This window comes from Thermobia domestica, chromosome 4 (assembly GCF_964235325.1).
Source record: "Thermobia domestica chromosome 4, izTheDome1.hap1.1, whole genome shotgun sequence".
NCBI lineage: Eukaryota > Metazoa > Arthropoda > Insecta > Zygentoma > Lepismatidae > Thermobia > Thermobia domestica.
In genome coordinates, this window is record NC_137457.1 from 221,078,951 (window position 1) to 221,103,779 (window position 24,829).

Below are 24,829 nucleotides of genomic sequence, written 5' to 3' on the forward strand. Positions count from 1 at the left end.
GTCTCCTCATATGACCAGTGCCCCATAGTGCTTCGGTATGTGTACAATGGATTTGTTCAGGAAAGAGTTATTGCCCTCAAACATGTGATTTCAACAACATGACAGAACCTGTTTCAAACCCTCGAACAGTCTTTGGCGGAAGTAAAAATACCTATCGAAAAATGCGTGGCAGACGCTTTTGACGGAACGTCAAATATGAGCGGACTATATAAAGGTGTTACAGCAAAGCTGAAAGAGATCAATCCGAAACACATTCACATATGGTGCTATTCACATGTGTTGAACTTGGTGATAGCTGACACCGTCTAGAGTTTGAGTGTTTGTGTATCTTTCTTTGGGCTTCTCCAGGAAATTCAGATATTTCTGAAAGAATCCCAGAAACGACTTGAGGTGTATTGGAACAAAACCCAAGCGTCCGTCTTGAGGCTATTGGAATAACTCGATGGAGAAGTAAAAGCAACGCTGCTGTAAAAATATTTGGACACTTTCATTACTGGGCACCCGACTCAAAGGATGTCAGACCAAGAAAATCAAAACCAGTATATGTGGAACTCGTAGCAGCTTTAAGTGTGATTGGCAACTTGCAAGAATTTAATTCCAAAGTCAGACATGATGCAATGTCTCTCATTCAAAAGTTGTGCTCCTTTGAGACTATCATTGTGACTATGATGTTTTTGTTGATTTTTCAGTATACCACACCTTTATCAGACTACTTGCAAACAAAAAACTTAGACTATGCCCAAGCATGGCGCCTGATACCCTCAACTCAAAATAAGTTGAAAGAAGCTAGGGACTAGTTTGACAAAGTCTATAAAGCAACAGAACACTTTGCAACAGAAATGTCAAGTAGTATTGAAGGACTCATTACAGATGTTCCTAGTCTAGAACAAGTTATTATAGAAACAGAATTGCCTGAGGTAAGATGTAGAAAAAGAAAGAAAATGGCAGGGGAATCAGCTTCTGATGAAGTAATTGAAGACAGTAAATACAGATTTGAAGTAATCGTTTTCAACTGTGTTCTAGACCAAATTTCTAACAGCATGCAGGAACGATTTGCTGAAAATCAAAACTTATACTTAGATTTAGAGTGTTTTGATCCTAAGAAGTTCAAGAGTTTAAGTCTGGCTTCGTTGTCACTGAAAAGAATCACTGAATTAAATCCTGATTGTGAAGAGGGAAAACTTAAAGAGAAGCTTCTTTGTTTTCGTCAATGTGGGAAGAGTTTTCAAAATCTCCTTATGAGAACCAAGAAGCTGTTGAGGTTCGTACGATTGAAGAGGACAAGTTTTCTGAAGGTTTCATGGAGGATGAGGAGGAATATATGGGGCCGACTGACGATATTGTGGATTTAAGGTCTATAAAATGTGATGGAGTGAAGTGCAATTCTTGCTTTAAGTGAGCCTTCGATGTGATTCTGCAGTACAATATGTACTCAAGATCCTACACAGAATTATTCAAAGTTATTCAAGAATAAGTATCTCCTTACATTACCGGCAACACAAGTGTCCTGTGAGCGAGCATTTTCAAAGCTCAGATACATAAAAACAAGACTCCGTTCAAGACTTACAGATGAACATCTGGAATCATTGTTCCTGATGAACTCAGAAAGAGACATTCTGACAAAATAGACAACAATCTTATTATCATCCAGAACCGACTTCTGGAGGGGCGGTGGGTTGTCATACTGCTACTTTTAAAGGCTCCAAAGTTTGGGATGGGTTTTATTTACATATATAAAATAAGAAAGTTTCCTCTTCTGGGGAGGCGATAGCCCCGATCGCCCACCCCTGGATCCACCCCTGCTTATTATTGACAAAATGTGTGAGAAAAGCAAGGAGATGCGAAGGCTCCGTCAAGCATAAAGCAGTGACTTTACTTTCATTTTCCAGTTTTGTTTTTGAATTTCTTTTTTCGTTAGGTAGGTATATAATTCTAAATTTACTTTTGTTAATTTGTAGTAAATGTTTCATGTATACTTTTTATCAACGGTTTTAAAAATAGATGAAAAATAAGTTAATGTTATGATGAACATAGCTTTAAAAGGACAGAAGTATGAAAAATAGCATAAGCTCCAAACTTAACTCAAATCTTCAGTTATAATTAGGCTGGTAACAAATGTAGCCGAAGAATTTAAACAACTGGTGTGATTTTTGTAGTCTCAGTTAAAGTGTGCAGATTTATATAGGCAATTTTGCAATCACGTGATTATCATGATTAACTGCAATGGCTACTTAATCTTTTGTTGGTTTTAGTGTACTAATTTTCCGGGGAAAGCCCCCGGCACTTTCTTTTATTAGGAGGGGGTATTCCATACAAGCGAAAGTCTCGGATGGACGGCGCCCTCCCAGAGTATCTGACCGCGCCCTTTTTACATAGCCAGTCCACCCGTGGTCGAGACATCACTTTTACAGCACATTTTCGAGACGAGACAGCCTTAAATCTTGTCTCTTGCGCATCCCTAAGTAGGATTCGATTTTAATAAACGGATTTTGATCTATCATTAGGCTTTTATGAATGGATACTAAGAAAGAAAAATATCAGATCTACAAAAGAAATCTATTTGGATATAAACATAATTCATTTGCAATAAATTGTGCAAGAAACCGGAACTCGAGAAATATTGAGAACATTTATAGAGCTATTCTGTTAACAGAAATTTGTAGCAACTCTCGTTTCCCTCGAAGTCGAAAGTCTTGTTTCTATGACATTCTAAACTGGTTAAACTATTCAATTTATCTTATGTTGGTCCAGATAATTCGCTCTTATCTAACGTATCATGTATACATACATATGTTTGGCTGGCTTTCAAGGTCTCACTAAGAAGGAAGTTACGTAATAATCCAGATGAGTTGTTTATATTTGATAAAAAAAGCCAACTGGTTCTATTGAACATCTGAAGTCAACAGTGAGATGAATCGTTGGAAGGGTCGAGTAGCTTTGGTTACAGGTGCTAGTTCTGGTATAGGAGCCGCAACAGTCAAAGAATTCGTTAAGCATGGACTGAAGGTTGTTGGCTGTGCAAGAAGAATCGATAGAATTCAGGTAAATTTAACTATCTTCGACCGACCTCTTCCTTAAATAATAATAATAATAATAATAATAATAATAATAATAATAATAATAATAATAATAATAATAATAATAATGTTTTCAATTCGATTCGTGGCGTCGTCATTAGTCGAATTATGGGTATGTTTACCCATAACTACTACATAAGTAATACTGGTAAAGTTGTTCTCTTGGGACTCAAAAGATACACTACTTTTATCTCTGGAAGGAGTATATGTGATTCGAATCTGACATTCGGTTGTAGGCATAGGTCTCACATATCTTTTGTCCTGAACTATCGAACATTATTTATAAATAAAGTATATCTGTAAGAAAAGTTTCATGATAATGCCTAAAGGAGAGTCATTTTTCTAACGTCATTTTCCTAGGCGGATTCACTAAGATACTTAAATATGATAAAGTAACTAACTGATTTATTTTCCTCTGGTTTAATAGTATCTAAGGAAAATTTGCAATGGGTAGTTTGAGCAAATGAACAGCTTGGAAATTAAGAATTGCTTGTTCGGTCGATTTAGAATTTATTGTTCCGCTCAGCAGAGGCTATATGAGACGTGGACATAACGTAGTATCCGACAACATAAGCCCCACCAGGAAGGAAACCCTGGTCCCCCGTACCGAAGGAGCGTTCGCAAACCATATAGTGACGAGGGAGTTCAATTAAGATTATCGATACCAGGGTTGAAATATTACGGTCTCATCACACAGATATGACCTGTTCACGTCAGTTAATGTTTGTCCTATTCTCAACAAAGTATGCTAACATTTTATACCGTCAAGAAGACAGGTTTTCCGTACATGTTGTTTAAAATGTAAGCAACATTATTTTACGAGACTTGCATGTTTGGACTTTTTAAATATGTATACCGTATTTTGTTTTCCACGAAAGTGTACTACTTATGGGTTTATCCACTAGTCATCACATTTGACTTTTTGTTAGTTCTTTAGTCCTAAAAATAATTTGATATTTACTCAGGTTGAAGGTAGTCAGAGCCGTAGCGACGGGGACACAAGCGGGGCCGTCGCCTTGGGCGCTGATAACAAAAGGGCACCGAACGAGCAGCAGAAAGAGAAAGTGTTGGAAAAGAGTAAAGGACGCGACGCCCCGTAAAAGTATTGGCGCTTTATTAAATGAATATTGTTGCCTGTTAGAAAAAGAAATACATTAGGTAAAAGATTTCCTCGCTCCGTTCGCATCTCAAATATTTCAATAAGAGTTACAACAATTTTTACTTATTACTTAAAAAGAAATTTTGTATTATATATGATTTCTTCATGATCATGTGATACACAAGGTGCCGAGTAATTACTTTTAGTGGACGCAGGAGCGTTTCCAAAGTCAGATATAGTCAAAGGCTGAAATACATGTTCAGCATTTTGATGATGATGAGTTTGGTTAGTTAATCCCGTTTTTCTATGCAATCGGATTAATCACAACGGTGAGAATGAAAGTATGAAAATGAGAGGGGCGAAAAGACACATGCAAACTGCTGTTTGCTCGGGAATATTAAAAGTGAAGATAAACATGGGAATAATAATATTTTCGTACTTGAAGCAGTTGTAGAATAAACACAAATACGTGAGATATTACACCCCAGGCCATTTTAAAAATAAGCCAAACGATTATTTTTCTTCAGGGAGAGAGAGACACTTGGGAAACATGTTATTTAAAAAAAAAATATTGAAAGCACGAATCACTAAAAAAATCGCACTCTTAGCACTGGAATATGGTAGGAGAAAAAAATATTAAAATGTTAGTCTTTTGACACAAGAAAGGCCTGTGGGTAACACGTCATCTCTCTCAATGAAAGGCAGTTTTAAGTTTTCGCGCAAATACTAATATACGTACACTAGTTCACTGATGGTAAGAGGTAGGTAGGATGGTAGCGGTGGGATAGGAGGAGATATTTCGAGGCTTCGTTGCTTCGCGGGTCTTGTTATGAACGGCGTGATTTCTTGGACAATCTGTATAAGATATAAAGTTTCTGAAGTACTTGCACTAAACACATATTTAAATAAAAGAACCTAATGTTGAATGACAATAATGATGAACTTGAATTCGTGGACATCCTATATAAGGTGATGGTGATCCTGATTTTATGAACACCCTGTCTAATGTTTTTATGTCATAACGTCATTGACAGTTATGTAAGTTGGAGTAAACAAGAGAAAATGATCAAGGAAATGAAGAATTGTAGTTTGCTTCTCTTTGTTCAGATTATTAGCCTTTTAATATGGAAATACAAGAGTTGCGTTTTTCATTCAGTAAATGAGAAATAGTGAATCAGCGTTTTTAAAATAACAGAGAGTTTGAAGTGTATGACCTTGCAATAAGAAGCATGACCTTGCAATAAGAAGAAATTTAACCATTGGAGTGTGTCAATGTGTTTCCTTCTAATGGTGAGTATTGTCTTCTTTTTCACACAAGTTAAAAGTAATAATGATTAAAATTGTTTGTGAACGAAAGCGTTCTTTACTAATCGATTTGAATAATTTATATAATCTTATTTTCTTACTCTTTTCTTCTTTTTTGTCATTTAAAAGGAGATAAACAATTAAAAGATAAACTTACATTGTAAAACATTGACTCATATAGGTTATAGGTAGAGCATTTAATAAAAAGAGCGTCCGGAATCGACTCCCACTAACAGTTTTATTATAAAAGCTTCCACTATAAAAGTATTTTCACAAAATACTATACAAAATAATCTCTCTAATATGAACGGTTAGAAATAGGTAGTCTTTGACCGTAAGGTGGTAAACAGGATCTTCACAGAGCCTCGTAGCAGGCTAAGCAGAGAGGAATTAAGGAACCAATGCTCCGTAGCAAGCAGAGGTGGGTTAAGTGGCCAACAGAGCGCCGTAGCAGGCTAAGCGGCTGAAGTTAGAATTCCCAGACAGAGCCCCGTAGCAGGCTAAGCCAGGAGATAGGATAGGCGTAGTCCCGTAGCAGACTAGAGGCCTGGGGTTAGGTTATTCCAAAAGTTCCGTAGCAGACTAATGGAGGGTGACCAGAAAACTGGTACTGAATTGCCTTTGTCCATCCAATTTATAGGGTTCCTTGGATGGCGGTGGCGGTGGCGCTGCTGCTCCAATGCCGTATTCTGCTCCGTGGAAGGGTCTAGAAGCCGTAGTCTGCATGTGACTGTAGATCCATCTGCTGGGAGATCCTCTTGCCGAATCACGTGGAGGTGTTTGTAAACACTGATGCGTGGAATTGTTTGTTTACATCACATAGAATATTGCAATATTTAAAGTCTAATTGTGCATTCTGAACTCTGATCTGTTTTTGTTCTCTATCTTGAGTTTTTTTTTTTCCTTTTAGTGAAAGGATGTTTAAATGTCTACTCGTACTTTTATAGATACGAGATATACAGAATGTCTCAAAAGTACCCTGACATAGGGTAACCCTGTTATTATCAGTGTTACAACAAAATGTAAGATGGAAAAAATTTCCAAATATGACGTTTTCAATCTGAAGTGAAGGATTTTAAATCGAATGAGCCGTTTGGTCTGTATATTCTTTATGCATCCAATGTTAAATGAAAATGCAACGTGGTCATTTACTTAGACCCAGAACATAAAGTGAATGGGGCATGCTGGAAAATGTGGAGTGACCATCAACACGTTAGCTTAAAAGAAAGTAACTTCATTCATATGTTGTGGGTTCAGGTAAATGGCAAAACTTGCATTTTCATTTAACATTGGCGCATAAAGAATGTACAGCCCAAACGGCTCGTCCGATTTTAAAAAATCCTTGTCTCTATATTGAAAACATATTTGGAGACGGTTTCCCCTCTTACATTTTGTTATACCTCTGATAATAACAGTTACCCTACATCAGAGGGATTTTGAGACACCTGTATATGTTAAGTTTTGTCTGAATCCTCAGAGTAATGTTTAATTCTATCAACTGGTATTTCTTGAACCGGACTGCAGAAGTTTTTAGGAAGCTGGACTTTATATAAATTTTAGTTCAGTTTACTAATAATAGTGACGTAACCGACATAGTCAGAGTTAGGGAGGGGGTTGTGATGTATTAGACTGCATTGGAGGGCAGAGAGGAGTTTGACCTTGAGGAGCACCCTGTAGCAGGAATCCCGAAGATAATGACTGAGAAGGTGGTGGGGGTTTGTACTGTTACCTACCACGGAGATTGCTTATAAAAGGAGGAACTCGATTGTTGGTTGGAAGTAGGAAGGGATTAACTAGCCACCATACATGAATTTATGCCATTAACAGATGGAGTATTTAAATGTTTGCCACAAAGAGAATAAATTGCCTGGAACAACTCGACAAATCTCGCTTTTTATTAGATCTTGCGCTGTTTCTAAAGCATGTGAATGTGTTTGTAATTCTTGGATGGTTGCAAAAGTTCCTAAGGCATTTTTTCTAAAAAGTTTGTTTCTTTTTTTTTTTTTTTTTTTTTTTTGGTCCTAATAAGTAACTAATCTTGTAATGTAACATTACACTTTAGGTAATGAAATTTTTGTTTGGAGGGGTTCAATATTTTTTTTGAGAATACTGTAGTATGCAAATCTTCCAAATGCATTTTTCGGTTCATGTAGTATATTTATTTGATCTTTATTTAAACCAAAATTAATGTGGAAGCTTTGAATAACCCAGTAGGAATTATATTTCGGGGAATAATATGTTTGTTTATACATTATTTAATGTAAATCCTATATATGGACATTTCAAATGAGTGAGTATTGAAATTATACACCTTAATGCTATACGAAAACATAGGCCCGAAATTAGACAGAAATTCTTGAAATTATCCACCAATCTCATATTTGGTAGAATAATTTAGACACTCTTCGTACCTCTTAAATGACCATATTCTCCCAAAATCCGGTTTCATCCAGTTTTTTTTATTTTTTATTCGCTTTATATTTTTCCGCTGCCAAAACCCCTTGTTTTGATTGGAACTATTTCTGAAGAGCTAGTATTAAGACGCGATTCTTCTCATTCTCTACCTGGAAAAGCATTAAACAACATCGCGTTAGTTTGCTTCATGAAAATTTTGGCTTTCTGCAGTAGTAAGCACCAGAAATCAGGTAACAATCTATAAATGAAAATATGAAAGGAAATTTTAGAGTTTTACGACCCACGGTTATGCCGGTTAGGCTGAAGGAGACGATGATGATGAGTAATGAATGAAATGATGGAATGAAGAAAGTGGGAGGAAACGGGAGAACCCCGAGAAAACCCACGCACACGGTGTTTGTCCACCACAAATTTCACTTGGCAAGAGCAGGGTTTGAACCCGAGACCCCTAGCACTAGAGGTGAACGCTCTACCACTGAGCCACTGCGGCCCCAATGTATAAATTAGTTAAATTGATACGTTGAAAGCAGAAAGGTGTATTAAACAGTAAAATTCTGCAGTGAAAAGTCAGAAAATCAGTGAGATATGGACTTCAACCCAAGCGACGCCATGTTCATAAACGTTAATAGGTATGGACAGGATTGTTAGTGAACTGCATCGAGTTTCGGTTATTCTTTAAGTGATCTTTCAAAAGCAGATTGAAGATTAGTGTTTCCCTTGATAACTCTCGTTATCCTCAAAAAGTTCCTGTTAGGTTGCGATAGGCTTGTCCTAATATAGCTTTTGTTTGTATATGTAGTAAATGTGATTTTTTTTTACACAGGATTCAGAAAAGGGACCCTTACCAGTAGTAGTTTTAATATGTCCTTTCTGGGACATTAAAAGTATTTGAAAAACCACGATTTAATTAATAGTAGGGCCATTGGGCTCTAATTATTTCGTTTCTTTATTCCCAGTTTAATAGAGCCGATTTAGAATGGTGAAAACAGTAATTCAGTGAATTCGTGTGATAACATGATTTAACGTATGTGGTGATATGTATTAATATTTGTTTTCTTAGTTTATGTGGTATGTAGCATGCATGTGTGTGAGTATAATTTAGTATTTTGACCGTAGTAACATGTGAGTGAGAGTATGATTTATTTAATTACGGACAGTGTATTGTGGATTATTGATTATTTATCCCCTTTGGTCCCTTGTGCTAAGCACATTGATTCATAATTAATATTTATAGTTAATTCTGTACCGTAACTACGTAATATGTTGCTCATATTTAACGATGATAGTGCAAAACGTAATTAGCACTGTAGAGGTTGTTTTCGTACTATTAATGCCATCTCGTGCCGACTTATAAACTATTCGTCGTTACGTTTTTGTTACCCCAATAGTTAGTGAACTGGTCAACACGAAAATGGCCCTTCTTTTGCTATTAATTATGAATAAATATTAGTTCTGGCCCATAAGAATGGCTTTCTAGATCGTAAATCCGGAAAAGCACAATCATTTATATAGCCTAGTAATCAAATTATTAATAACATTAAACTTCGGGTTTCCAATTAACTCGAAGTGTGTCTATATTGCATTATTTTTGTTGCCAGGCTGGAGTATTACTTCTCTTTTTTTCTGTTGCTAGAAAGATCGCATTGTTGGCATTTTCGAGAAATATAATTGCATGTAGTAAATGATATTGAATTTTTGTTGCATATACAGTAGTTCGAAGCCGTGAAGTGAAATCTACCGTAGTTTGCTGTAATAGAAATTCGTACCAGTTTATATAAAATAACACGTGTTAGTTATTGTACTATAAGAATTTGCTGATTTTAATATATATAGTAAGACTGCTTAGAACAGTCTCGGGCATATTGATATAGTATAGGGTGTCTGAAAATAAATCGACGTTATAGAGAAATAAAGAAACATAATAAATGAATAAGGTAGTAATGATAATATAAATGATATGTAGATGTGTATGCTATAAAGTATGAATAGATAATAGGACACCCATGTATATACGTGCCCAGTGGTAAAGTTTGTTACAAGATATTGATTGTGTATATATTAATAAATTTTAGTACATTAATTACTACGTTAAAATTTTGTATGAGAATAGTGTGTTACATAGAATGATGGTTGGTATTTTCACTTCGTGGCCTGACATTCAATAGTAGACATACCAGTTAACTGATCAACTGGCCTGACAATACGAATAATAGTCATATAGCAAATAGTTCAGAATATTTTCCAGTTAATCAAAGAAAAGAACAACCGTTCGCAGAATTGATACAATTTAAAAATACTCGTTCAGTTTACTTTTGCGATACTACTCTGCAACTTCACTTTTTTTTTCTTTCCCACGTCACCCAATGAAGCTAAGTCCACTACTGTCCGCAGAGCTGACGAAGTGGATAGGATTGAATTATATAGAAATTTTATTACTATAGAACCTCGTCATACCGTACCAGAGCGTCTAAACCTCAATACCCATGGATTTTCACTTCTTTTATTTCTAGTATATAGTGTTTTGAAATTAATTGACGCCTCAAGGTTAGCGCCTTTGCGTACTGGGAGAGACTAGTAAGATTTGACAGGCAACTTACTAGTACAAAATTTATTTTATTTAAATTTTTTGTTAATTTTGGCAAGTCTCTGTTAGGATTTCTTCTGTTTTATCGACTTTAGTCTAGTTTTCCATACTTTATTCGCAACTCTTCTCAGTTTGTGAGGGGTCGGATATTTTTTTAGAAATCGTAAATTAAGAAATCACACTGACTTCCCGGTAGTGCCGGAGTCTCCAAGGTCTCAGCCGAACACAGCGCCAAGTGAGATTTCCATAAAGCCTGTTTTTGTGAAAATCTCGCTCAGGAAACGGACTAGCTGTGGGTTTGGAGATATTAATCTTACGCTACGTATTTAGTAGGCCAAACCTTTTTCGGCGTATAAAAGTATATTTGGCTGTCTGTTGTATGTCTAAATTCGACCACTTTTTTTTAGTTTTAGTGTCCCAGTTTATTCCTTTGGCACCGCTTTTTCTTTTCCTTCTCTACTTATCCCTCTATTCTCTTCTTCAAGATTTTTTTTTAAATTTTCAACCTTTCCTCCCAGTTTTGAACTTGACGTATATCAACCTTTCAACATACAAGGCGCATTTCAAAAGAAAGGGCCGATATTTAATTGGAAACAGGTAATTAAGTTTAGCATCATTGTTTTATTGGCTAAAAACAAGTACATATCTACTTTATTTTTTAACATAGTCACCATTATTTTCCAAGCACTTTCTGTAACGTGGCACAAGTTTTTTTTTATACCCTCTGCATAGAAGTTCGCCGCGTGGAAGTTCAGTCACTTCAATACTGCCGTTTTCAATTTATGAGGTTCTTTAAATCGTTGAGATGAAAGCCATTTTTCTTAGGTGCACTTTTCGCCACTTAAAGAGGCGTAACCTATGTGCAGAGCAGTAATGGTGAAACGACGATATTCTTTAACTTTTTCGTTCACTCGCTGCACCAAGTCGTCAGTCTGAATGCTTGGTCTTCGACTCTTCGTCGTGGATATTTCTATTTGCATGTAACTAATATCTTTTCTTGCGTTATTATTATTGAATGTAATAAATGTTATGAAACAGTCGGGTATTCTGCCTTTATTGGCAGGTCACTTGCCGCAGCTGAGAAGCTTCCATGCTCCACGGTCCTCCGCTAACCTCTTCGTCTTCGCGTATGATCTTTCTGTTTTAATATCATCCATTAATTGTAGTCTCCTTCGCCCCCTCCCTCTCTTTCCTGCCACCATACCTTCTAGGACGTCCCTCGTGATACAATCTCTTCTTACACTGTAACCAATAACCGTGAAAATAAGTGCCTCCTACCATAAAAAATATACGGTTTACCGTTTTTCTAAAATAATGGTAGGAGACCGTTTTCCTGTCAGATGCTTGTGTCGGGCATGCGCATTGGAGAGAAAAAGCACATGTTCGAAGCGAGGATTGATGGCGCGTAGGTTCAGATGTGTTGTGCTTTGTTTTGTTTTGTTTCTTTCTTTTGTTTGTTTGTTTGTTTATTGTGTGGTTTTCTGGTGTGATATATACAATAGGCTTTCACTGTTGAAGATATCCTGGAAATTCAACATTAAGCAAGGTAATGTATGGGAAGGCACCATGTTAATATTTGAACTTTGTTCGGTGACAAAAAACCTTTAGTTGGCTATCGTGGCAAGCAGATCGCTCCAAAAAGCAACGATTCGAAACCAAGAAGCTGCTGGATGTATAAAGTCTTACGATAATGTAGCCAACTACGAGTGGTTTGTGAAGCTAGAATTAGAATCACAATATTGAAATACTTATTTTTAAAAAAAATCTTTTAGGAAAAGTGCTTCGTAGTTTACCGCAACAGCATTACATAAATTGTGTTGCATCAACTGGAATTTTTCATGTTACAGAAACAAAAGTATACTGTCACTCATGTGTGCCCGAAGGAGGGGCAGGGGGTCGCTCCCCTAGCTAGTGAAAACGTATTAAATTTCTTAATACAAATAAAAAATATCAGGGTATATAGTAACCAGGGAGTTGAGTCCCCTAGAAAATTTTCATCGGGCGCCCATGCTGTCATTATTTTTTCTGGATAAATAAATTGTTAGATTTGAAAAATATTTCTGTAAATGTTTCTGTTCTGGTGTCTTGTTCCTACATTTGAGCGTTTAGTAGTCTAAATATGCAAAAATTCGATACTCTGGAAGTTTGGTGACTTTTTTTTTCATTGATTCCACTGTTACATAATTATGCAAACACGTATTTATTAATTTGAGATAGCGGATACTGGATACTGTAGGCAGTGTTGTGAGAAGTCATATGATTTCACACTTGTTTAGTCGTACTTCTGGTCATTCTAAGCTATGTTGTCGAGTGCCTACTTGGTTATCTGAAACCGTAATAATGCGACTAATCGAATGAATCGCTGATTAGAATATTTGAGGTCTATTAGTCTACTGGTACTCAGAGCGAAAATACATGCAATAAACCTAGTCTTAACACTGTAACAGAATATCGATTTATGAATATCTTAAAAGGGCATGGATGTTTGTTCCAACTACATCTTCAAAGCGTACGAAAACTCAGCTATAAAATTCAAGTTTTTTTTTTTTTTTTTTTTTTTTTTTGTATGTAATATCGAATCTTCTTCTGGTGTTTGGTTCAATACATGACAAAATTAGTAATTTTGAAAATAAAAAGCAATGTATGTTCAAGATGATATCAGAACAAGGGTTCGATATTACAAACTAAGAATTAATTTCAACTTTTATTCTTATGGATATTATGCACGTCGTAGGTGCAACGCTTCTTTCGTTCACTTTTGTTTTCTTTAGTTAAGTAGTCTTTAACAGCAGTGGATCAGTGTGCACTCTAGTTGCATCCATCCAGCAAAAATTATTGCTAGCCAGTGTGTGTACTGATACAGTTTCCAGCAATTCGATGAAAATTGGGTCAATATATATTGACCAGCAAGAATTCTTACTGGATCTAGCAAGAGGGCACAGGTGTGGTATTACCGTAAATCTTGTACGGTAATAACACACCTGTACTTTTTTTTTTAAAACGACCCCTAAATATTACGGTAAATTACCGTAAAATATACGGTACCAAATTTGTTTCTAAACACTGTCAATATTATTTTGCTTCTATATATACGGTCTGCCGTTTTTATGAAAAAACGGTGGTCCGTAAAATTTAGGGTAATCGGATGGCAGCGAGAGTTGACGGTAATCGGTCAGTAAATTTAAGGCGAAATTTTTTACAGTGTAGGTAATGTCCCAACCAGTTTCTCTTCCTCTTCCTAATGATATCTAAAAGTGTTCTTTTCTCACCCACCATTTCTAACACTCTCTCATTCGTTTTCCGCTCGACCCAACTAATTCTTCCCATTCTTCTCCACACCCACATTTCGAAGGCTTCCGGTCGATTTTCGTCACCTTTACGTAATGTCCATGTTTCCGCCCCATACAGTACAACACTCCACACGAAGCATTTTTAGAGTCTTTTTCTTAACTCTTTCTTCAAGGTCCCACAAAACAGACTTTTCTTCCTCCTAAAGGCTTCTTTCGCCATTCCTATCCTTGCTTTTATTTCACGTTCGCACTTCATGTCATTACTAAGAATACTACCCAGGTATCGAAAACTGTTCACTTGTTCTATTTTCTCCCCTCCTACTTTTATATTTGACACAGACCCCTTCGTTATGAAACAGTAGTTAGGCGATATTTTCCTTTCTTAAAGGAATATTTAACACATTTACCTGTATCAATACATTGGCAAATAAGATATGAATGTGTGTGTATGAGTGAGTGGTAACTCTAATTTAAAGTAGTGAATTCTAAAGTTTAATGCAAATTAATAATCTTTGTTATGTGTATATACTAATGGAAAATGTGTTTATATATGAGTCATGACCTAGATCATGAAGGTGACTAATCTCTAATTAATTCAAATCGCCTCTAAAAGGCAAGCCGAAGCAACGGAATGAAACTAGGGATAATAATAGTTTGTCCGAAAACTTCAAGAACTACAATTTGTGGGAGATGTGTTTATCTCCCGAACTTTTTTTCCGGCTAACTCATTGGTTCACTACGTAAGAGTCAGTAAATGGATGAAAAGTATTTACTGATCAGAAACAACCAAAACGATTAACTTAGCGCTTCTCAGCATCCGGGCTGGGTCAGGGTAACTCCAACTTGTGCAGCTACCTGGATCCAGGTCAGAGTCGTATGAGGGAACATGTGTCTTATCATGAACAGTTCAAGCTCGACTCTTGTGTAATAGAATTGGGATATAAAGTACCTTTAGTACCTATTGAAACTTCTTTACTATATTTCGATTATTATTCCGTATTTTTTCGTTTCTATTTCTTCTCCCCTCTCTTCATCTTCTTCTGTTTTAGCTATAGACTATCCAATGTCCCTTTCCTGTTACATTTCCTCTTGTATTTCACTATTCTAATATAATATATTTCGATCAGGAGACATTTCTAACCCTCTTTCTTCCTTCTATTTCCCTTCTTCTTCTTCCTTTACCTTCCTCTTGACTTTTCTATCTCTCTTTTATCAAACTTTCTCTATTTTAAATTATAACTGAAGGGAAGTCGTGACTGAAAGTTGTCGCTATAGGCGCGGTTAACAAGTTTAATCCGTTTTATCTTCGGAAGTCCGATATTGAATAACTATTAAATAAATGCATGTAGAATATTAGATTTAACAGTTGGCTTAGTTTGTTTATCGAACTAACATATTTGAGTTTCAAGATGGCGAGAATCTAGAGTGTCTTCCCAATCACGACGTTTCAAATTGAAATACCGAATTCCACTGCTCTTACTTTAGTGAATTTCCTCATTCGACAGTTTCATAATGAAGAGTCGAAATATATAAGACAAAAAATGCTCCGTTTTCCTGTATAAGAGCGGAATTTTCGTAAAACGCTGAAACAAGTTATATTATTTTTAATGGGAGATTCATGTGCCAAATTTATCTTCCTAATGTGAGATACTTCATTTTTGAAAAAAGATTTGAACACCCTTTATCCCCGCTTAGAATACATATTATAAAAAATATTTTTAATCATCAGTGGCGGCCTCTGAGGCAGTGACGCCGTGACATGTCACTGCCTTGAGAGGTAGAAGATTCAGAATATTAAAAGAAAGCGAGTTAAATATCATAACTGCTTCTGAATTTCTTCCTTTTTTCTGCCCGCTGCCGTATCTATTTAGTCGCAAGACCTGGCGGTGGCAACTCTGCTTCGGTGACTGTCACCAGGCCCTTGCTTCTGAATGCTGCTTGGCATAGTGGTATCACCATATACGCGCCCTATCAGCTGTGTACGGGAAAGGCTTTCCATTGCTTCTTGCTCGTGACAACGAAAGCTTGTCACGCAGAATCCGAAAGCACCCGATATTTCACGATCTCAATAACACTGCTTGGGTGTTGCCGCGGGTTTCTCACAGCAGGTGGAATTTTCAGTCTCGTGGAGTAAATACAGTTTACGAGTATCGGAAAGATCTAATTGATGTTATGTTAGCAATAGAAAACTGTGAAGATATAACATTACAAACCACCTTAACTCAATCTTCTGCGTACAAGCTATTATTAAATTTAGAAAATTTCGTATTTTGGTTGACTTTTTTCCACAAGATTATGCCACACGTAGAAACTATTTTCAGCCAACTACAGAAGAAATGTACTGATCCTGTCAAGGTTCGAGAACATCTGCATAATTTTCAACTTGGTATGCAGTCAGTCAGAGAACAAATTTGACAACATTATTCAGGAAGTAAAAACCGAATTAGAAACTGCAAGAGACGAACCATGTGCAAAAAGACGGCGAAGTGAGGCGTTCTATAACGACAAAAAAAGACAAGCATTAGAAGTTTGTGATGCAATCCTAGTGGAGATCAAATCTAGATTTCACTTCACTGAGCACCTTGTAGCTACGAGATTATTTGCTGTAGAAGAATTTGACAATTACAAAAAGGAGTTCCCCGATAATTATCTCAGTGAGATGGTTAAAAAATATCCCTCCTTGGAGGAAAAGAAATTAAAAAGCGAACTTCAAGTGTGCTATTCGAGACGCAAACTGAGAACGGTGTCTGGCGCGGTGTCATTCTTAATGTTCATTATAGACGACGAATTGTGCGACATGTTTCAAGAAACAGTTAAACTCTTAAAGTTATTGATAACTATGCCAATGTCAACAGCAGAAGCAGAGAGATGTTTCTCGATGTTGAACAGAATAAAAACTTTCCTAAGAAATACCATGAAAGAGGAAAGATTAACTGCGTTAGGCATGTTGTTATGTGAAAAGACATTCGTTAATGAGATAGATAATTTTAACAAAAAAAAATTATCGACGTCTTTTCCAGCAAGAAAAATCGTCGCATGGAGTTTCAGTATCGTGCATCTTAACTAGTCAACCAAACGTGTTCAGTTGAAAGTTCGAAGAGAATAAACAGCGCAAGTGAAGTGTTTCTTTTTAAACAGTGTACTCGTGTTTTATTCAATATCAGTGTGTATGTGTCTTTTTTATCAACAAGATAAATAACAAACTTAGTTAAATAAGAGCATCTCAAGTTTTATTCCCCAAATTTGATTTCTGAATTCACTTCAATATATAACTGACTGGCATGAAGAAGAAGAGAACTTCAGTGAAAGGAGCAAGAGAACCAGTACCTACCTAATTACTGATAATGTAAGCACAATCGATTGTAATTAAATTGAAATTCTATATATGTTCTAATAATAATAATAATAATAATAATAATAATAATAATAATAATAATAATAATAATAATAATAATAATAATAATAATAATAATATAGTTCTGTCACTACCTAATAAATTGTCACCAGCCGCCACTGTTAATCATATTTGTTATCATTGGAAAGGGATTCTCTATCCAAATTCGATGTTTGTAGTTATAGTAATATGTACTTTATGTTGATGAGAGAGTCACTTTTATATAATAGTATAGATATAAAGGAAAAATTCTAAACCACGTCTATTTATTATAATAATTACGAGCTTACCAAATACAATAATTAGTGCATTACTGAACAGTAACGTAGTCAGCGTATATCATGGAGAGCACTAACAATTGCTATAACGAAGAAATGCATTTACACAAGCATACGCACACACGCACAACATATACGCCAAGCAGTATGTGGCGTCGACCGGCTAATATCTGGGCCATATGTTTGGCCCGAGTACTTCATAGGCTTTCGTAGACAAAAATGAGGCAAATTAGAAGTGAGATAGATAAGAAAGAAGTTACATTCTTTCAGTTTTCTTTAGATGCACAGTATTGAAATACTGATAATATTTGCTAAGAAGTAATAAATTAAACTTCCTGACATTACAACCATGAAAGTCTATAACCAACCTGATGGACCACATTCAGTTAGGTAGTGAGTGACCAGCGCATCGATTCCCAGGCGCCATTATTTCTGGCTTTCTGGATAGGAGTATGCTATCTCTTAGTTCAGGTATCTCCCCATTTACCTCATGATACTGGAACGATACCAAAATATGCTCTCAGCGAGATTAAAACCAGAGATTATGTACAGCGAGGTCTCTCACACTAACTGTTGAACCGAAGTTAAGTAGTGATAATACTAAAACATAAATATCCACTTTCTTTCTTAGTGCTCTCTATTTGCACCCGCAAGACGCATTTTGATGTCTATGATAACGAAAAAGAATTGAAAAAGATTAAAAATGCTAAACTGCTGAGATTCTGTGTAGAGAAAGAGCTTATGGGACGGTTTTCTCTTTAAGTATGTTTTTATAAAGCTTGTTTTTCATGACAAATTAACTACATGAGAGAAAAAATGAAATGAAATTTTTGTTTCACGTCCCACGCCTAGGCTAAAGTAGACAGTGATGATTTGAACTGAACGAAATGGTGGAATGAAGAAAGTGTCGGGAGAACACCGAGAAAACCCACGAGCAAGATGTTAGTCCACCACAACCATCCACACGGCGCGAGCTAGGATCGAACCAGGGACCCCGAGCACCAGAGGTGAACGCTCTACCACTGAGCCACTCCCAATCTAGATGACAGAGTTGTAACAAATAGGAGAGTCAAAGTACACCACTTCCGGTTTTATTAAACCCCGTAGAGCAGGAACAGTAAGCGATAGCAAATAGTGGCTTTTTGATATGGATTCAGCATACGAGGAACACTAAATCTATCTTGATCTTATTATTCAATTGCAACCAGTACACAATGTAAAGAAACATAATATTTAATTGGATTTTAAAATTTGTATAAAACAGGCAATGTATGAAGTGGAGGCAGTTTGAATATTCTTTAGGATTCATAATCCAATGGAAAATTTAGAGTGCCTTGACTTCTACAATGCAAATGACCGGCTATGACTTCTAGAAATAGGAAGACTCAGAAAGAATGTGCAAGAATGTTGACATGACGGAAAAATCATATAAATACTACCGGATTCTCTTCCGGGTAGGAGAAGTTCTATTTTGACGTCGAAACTCTGCGAGTCAAATCATTCATAATTAGTTTCTGTCACTCCGTCATTCTGTCCATCAGAGGTTCTGCTCGTCATCGTTATCAAAAGTAAGTGATTATGCATTGTCTTCTCTAGTCTTTAAGTCATACCAGTCCACATCATGCTCTGTAGTTTTTCAGTCATTCAAGATCAGTTCATTAAATTCTTGTTCTAAATTATTTCTGTGTTGTCGAATTTTATCTTTGAAATTCTACTCCCATGTTTCTAATTCTGAGCTACGCTATCTACGCCCCCAAGACTTGCATTAGTTTAAATTACTTCTTGGAGGAACTGGGTGGATGTTGAGGCCATTCAGTAGTTTTCACGTATGAGAATTGTTTGGGGTTCGCGACCCAGACAAGAGGTCTCCGTTCGACATGCCTCCAGAAGTTTCTAACTGCCTTTTACGTCACAAAACCGGTCACGTTTAAGGTAGATTGCAAACCTATTTTTAAGGTTTTAGCATGGTGGAGTGCGCGGTCTTTTGGATAGTGCTACAAGCTATTTTGTATGTTGAAATTCACTGTTCAAATTGATTTCGGTATCGTAATGTTTCACCAAGCGCGGGAGTGTGCAATCATATTTCAAAGTGTATTTAAACGTTTTAGAATTTAAGTGCTAAGGTTGTATTTAAGGTGGTTTAGGAATTTAAAGTTATATTACATAGAGTACAATGTTATATTAGTTATTTAAGTTAAAAGATTATTTTTCTTGCCTTATTTTGCTCATGCCCATTGATGAGTTAACAGAATTGTTAGATGACATACATTTACATGTAGTGAAATTAAAGAAAAAGTCAGCGCAAACGCAAACAAGATTTCCACATAAATATAATACTAGGCTAAACAGCAAAATGAATCAGGGAACGAATACAGAAACTCCGGCAAACAATTCGGTTAAGGTTGAGATTGCTCGAGATTTGTTGCCTATTCCGAGGTTCGATGTCAAAAGTGGTGATGATATACGTTTATTTATGGAAGAATATGATGACGTATGTAGGATCAATGGTTGGGACGAATCTAAGAAAAAGGAAATGTTACCTTTAGCATTTACAGGGCAATTTAGAAAAAGGTTACGGGTATTTTTACAGAGACAAAGTGAAGAGCCACAATCTTATGACAATTTAAAGACGCTTATTTTTAAGGAATTTGGTAGATCTACACTAGGTTTAGACATAGAAGATCAATTGCGAGAAAGAATACAAAAACCTGATGAACCAGTTACGAACTTTGTGTATGACATGCTTTTACTGATTCAGAGATTTGATGACAAGTTGTCAGAGGAAAGGGTGATTGCTCTTATAGCCTCTGCATTACAACCTTATTATTTAGAGCGCATTGGAGTATATGAATTTACAACTGTAGAAGAAATGTTATTTGTTTTAGTTAAGCTTGAGAAAAATAAAGCTCGTGTACAGAGAAGGGAAAAACGCGAACGTAATACATCCGTTACGAAACAATCTTGGAAGTCCGTACTTCCAAAGTTGAAAACTTCATTAACAGCAGATTCTTCCGAGGTCGAGTCAGATAGTGAAGTAGAGGTGAAAGCGCTGAACAATCAGGAAAAGAGGAAGAAAAAGAAAAAGTTAGTTAAGCAGGAGACTAGTGAACCGAAAGTGCAGAGTCAATCAAGTAATCAGGCACAAAGTCCAGTTAGCTCCGATCAATTGCAGTCGTTAGAGAAAAAGTTAGAGAAATTAACTTTACAGATTAGTCAGCAACAGTCTGATCAGAATAACAGTAATAGTAGTAATAAAAACAATGGTAATAAAAACAGAATTTTCAAGGAAAAGGGAATAACTTTTTCAGACAAAATAGAGGAAATCAGAATCATAACTCTAGTCAAAGAGGAAATTTTAGAGGTCGATTCCGTGGTAACTATAGAAATTTTAGAGGCCAGTCGAGAAATCAATTTTATCCTAGAGGTAATTTTCATAATTACCAGTTTCAAACACCTATGTATGGTAGTAATTATCAACATTATCCGACTCAGGCACAAACACATCCCATTTGTTCTGTTTGTGGTCATGGTTTTCACACAGAGGATACATGTTTATTGCGGAAGCAGTCTTTAAACGCGTAATGTCTGTAAATGTGGGAGGTACATTTACAGATAACGCAGTATTCGGGAACAAGGGTCACGTTGTAAAAATCCTCCATTATCACTCAAAACAATATGATTTTAATGCCAATACTGATAGAAGATAAGAATGCTCATGCTGTGTTAGATTCGGCTTCACAAATATCAATAATTAGAGAAAATTTAGTTTCACCAAAGGCTAAAATTTTGAATATTGATACACGCATAAAAGGAATTACTCAAAATTCTCTTTTGATAAATAAAATAGCAATTGTTCGTTTTAAGATTAATGGGAGAACATTTCATCATGCTTTTCGCGTGTTAAAAACTTTTTCCCAAGACATGTTATTAGGGAATGACTTTTTAGTATCCCAGAGAGCACAAATAGACTTGAATAGAAATGTTTTGTTGCTACGTAGATTTGGAAAACCTCCTAGGTTTGCTATAAGTGATAACAGGGATATTTCAAAGGAATTATCACCACAGGCTAATAATTTAGTTTGTAATAGTATGAACCCTGCGTTTGTTTTGGTTAATGATGTTACTATTCCGCCTCGAACGAAACAATTTGTTGAAGTAAAATTAGCGAATTCAAAGACAGGAAAAGAATGGTTACTTGAACCAAACAAATCATTACAAGACAAGACAGGAATTTTGATTCCTAGGACAGTTTTATCTCCCAAACAACACTTTGTACAAGTTATTAATCCTTTTGTGTCTTCAATTTCGTTAGCGAAAAATGAGATTTTAGGGTGTGCCGAAGATCTAGCATATCTAAGTGATTTTCAATGTTTCAATGTACAGTCAGAGAATGTAGATTCAGAGCAGTTGTTGAAAGATCAGAAATTGTTTGATAGTACAAAACTAGATGTTGGTACAGAGGTTAAACCTGAGATTAGAGAACAATTGATTGATTTATGCTATAGGTATGCCGACGTGTTTGCTTGGTCAGAGGATTCTATAGGAAGAATTAAGAATTATGAGCATGTAATAGAGTTAAAAACACAGGTTCCTTTCTATAGAAGACAGTATCCCATTCCTGCGGCTCTTAGACCACAAATTAGAGAACAAATCAATCTTCTTTTAGACCAAAAAGTTATTGAATATAGTGAAAGCCCATATAACTCGCCCGTGCTGTTTGTAAAGAAGAAAAATGGAGATTTACGTCTATGTTTGGACTCGCGTCTCCTTAACTCTCACGCAGTGTTACAATCCGTCTCTTTGCCACCAATACATGACATTTTATCTACTATAGGAGGAAGACTGTACTATTGTTCGTTAGATATCAAGAATGCATTTCATTGTGTTCCTTTGGCAGAACAATCTAGACCTTATACAGCTTTTAATTTGCCTCAAATCGGTTCATTTCGTTATCGTTCGATTCCCCAAGGTTTCTTAAATTCTCCAGCAATATTTAGTAGAATTATGTCCATGTGTTTAGCGAACGTTTATCCTGAACATGTGATGTGTTATATGGATGACGTCCTGATTTCAACGAATTCTCAGGAGCAGATGATTGAGATTTTAGAAAAAGTGTTTCAAAGATTACGTAATGTAGGTCTGAAGCTTTCTGTTGAGAAATGTAAGTTTATCCACGATAAAGTAATAGCGTTAGGACATGAATTATCCAGGTTTGGTTACAAAATTTCGGACAAGATCATTAATTCAATCAAAACATTTCAGACACCTACATCAACTAAAAAATTAAAATCATTTTTGGGACTTACGAATTATGTTAGGAAATTCGTCAAGGATTATGCCGAAATAGTGGTCCCTCTTCAAAAACTGACGAGAAAAAATGTGAAATTTCATTGGACAGACGAACACCAGAGAAGTTTTGATAGATTAAAATCGGAATTGATGAAGACACCCATATTGAAGCCGTACGATGCGAAGAAACCTCTAGCTTTGTACACAGATGCTTCCCGAAAATCTGTGAGTGGAATTTTGATGCAATGCGATGAAGATAAGAAGTGGTATCCAATAGCCTACTACAGCAGGAATTTGCGAGACAGTGAGAAGAATCTGGACATTTATTCTTTAGAGTTACTCGCAGTGCTAAGTGCATTCAAAGCGCTTAGAGTATTCTTAATTGGTCGAGAGTTCAAGTTGCTTTGTGACAATAGGTCAATTACCTACTTGAAAAATACTCCTAATTTACCATCGAAGCTAGCGAGATGGCAACTACAGCTAGCAGAATATCAGTATATTCCTATTCATGTTAAGTCTTCAGACAATGTGGCAGATGTACTTTCCAGGGAAACAAATAATCAACCAACAAAAGAGGACTTTGATGTTGAAGACCTGAATACATTCATTTCATTCAAGGAGGACGTTGATGTCGGCAAACTTCAGAGGGAGGACTCTTTGTGCGGTCCAATCATCCGAGTTTTGGAAGGAGAAGAACCGAAGGACGCGAAGACGGAAAGACAATCGTACTACTTTGAGATCAAGGACGGACGTCTTTTTCGTAAACAAAAACATCCTGGAGGAATTAATTATTTATTATCTATTCCTTCTTCTTTAAGAGACTATGTTTTTGATTGTGTCCATTCTTCTAATTTAGGAGGGGGACATCTAAGTTTTTCAAAAACGTATTCAGCCGCAGTTAAGAAAGTTTACATGCTAGCCTTAAAGCAGTACATACAGAAACGTTGTCAGCAGTGTATATCTTGTCAGGTGAACAAACGAAGATCTGGTCGAACACCTCTACATCCACAAACCTATCCAGCATACTCTGCTATGAGTACAATAGTGATTGACGAGTGCGGGCCTTTTCCCTTATCGGCTACACACAGACATAAATACATTTTAACAATGGTGGATGCTTGTACAAGATATTTGGTGACTAAAAGTCTTCCTGACATTTCGGCAGAAACGATAACTAATGCCATTTATGAGGAAATAATTCTTAAGTTTGGTATTCCTAATTTGATTTACTTAGATAGATTGACATCCCACAAATCGAAGATCATGGAAGAAATGGCAGAACGATTCAACATCAAGTTGAAGTTTGCGAATACAGCTAGTAGCTATACCATTGGATTAGCTGAGAAATTTAACGACAAAATACAAACATGCCTTCGGCATTTTGTAAACAAGAAATCAAATGACTGGGACACGGCTTTGGCAAATATAACATTTTGTATTAATACCCACAAACATGAAGGTACCCGTTTTTCGCCTTTTTATCTTCTTTTCGGATTTGAAGCGAGAACGATGTTGGATGCGAAGTTAGATCTTCCATGCAAGTTCCTGGAGAACGAAGTCCGAATTAAGAATGTACAGGATGCGAGGGAGATTGCAGCGAAACATCTTTCTAAGAGATTTGAGTCGCTGAAACAATACTTTCAGAGAAAGTACTCCGATCAAAAATTTCATTTAGGACAGAAAGTCCTAATCCAAGATGTTAACCCGCAGAAAGGAGTTCCGGCTTGCTTTGGAAACAAATTTAGGACGCAAGGGACAATTGTTGAAAAATTGAATGAAAATTCGTATCGAATTCGCTATCGAAATTCGAAAAATGAAGAAGTCGAGGATTCATTTGATATTAGAAGACTACGTCCATTTTACGAAGATTCCAATTGCCAAATGGGAACGTTAGTGTAAAAAAAAAAGAGTTTATGAAATACAACATTATTTAGTATAGGCATTAACTGGTGGTGGACTATCTTATTATTTTGCGTTTTGATATGCTTCAGCGAATTCTGGACGCTGAACCTCAACCAAGTCCAGACAATCGACGGAAGTTAACATAGAAATATGTTAACATTTTCTAAATTTCAATATCAAAACGTAATTTAATAAT

General features: G+C 36.1%; 1 protein-coding gene across 1 annotated transcript in view; it reads left to right on the forward strand.

The window, feature by feature from the left end:
• The first annotated feature begins 2,872 nt into the window (after nt 1-2,872).
• Nucleotides 2,873-24,829, forward strand: part of LOC145683872 (dehydrogenase/reductase SDR family member 11-like) — a 61,584-nt gene continuing 39,627 nt past the window's right edge. The window contains exon 1 of the mRNA XM_081755496.1: nt 2,873-3,042. Coding sequence (XP_081611622.1) covers nt 2,911-3,042 — 132 coding nt within the window. The 5' untranslated portion in view covers nt 2,873-2,910. The remainder of the gene's footprint in view (nt 3,043-24,829) is intronic.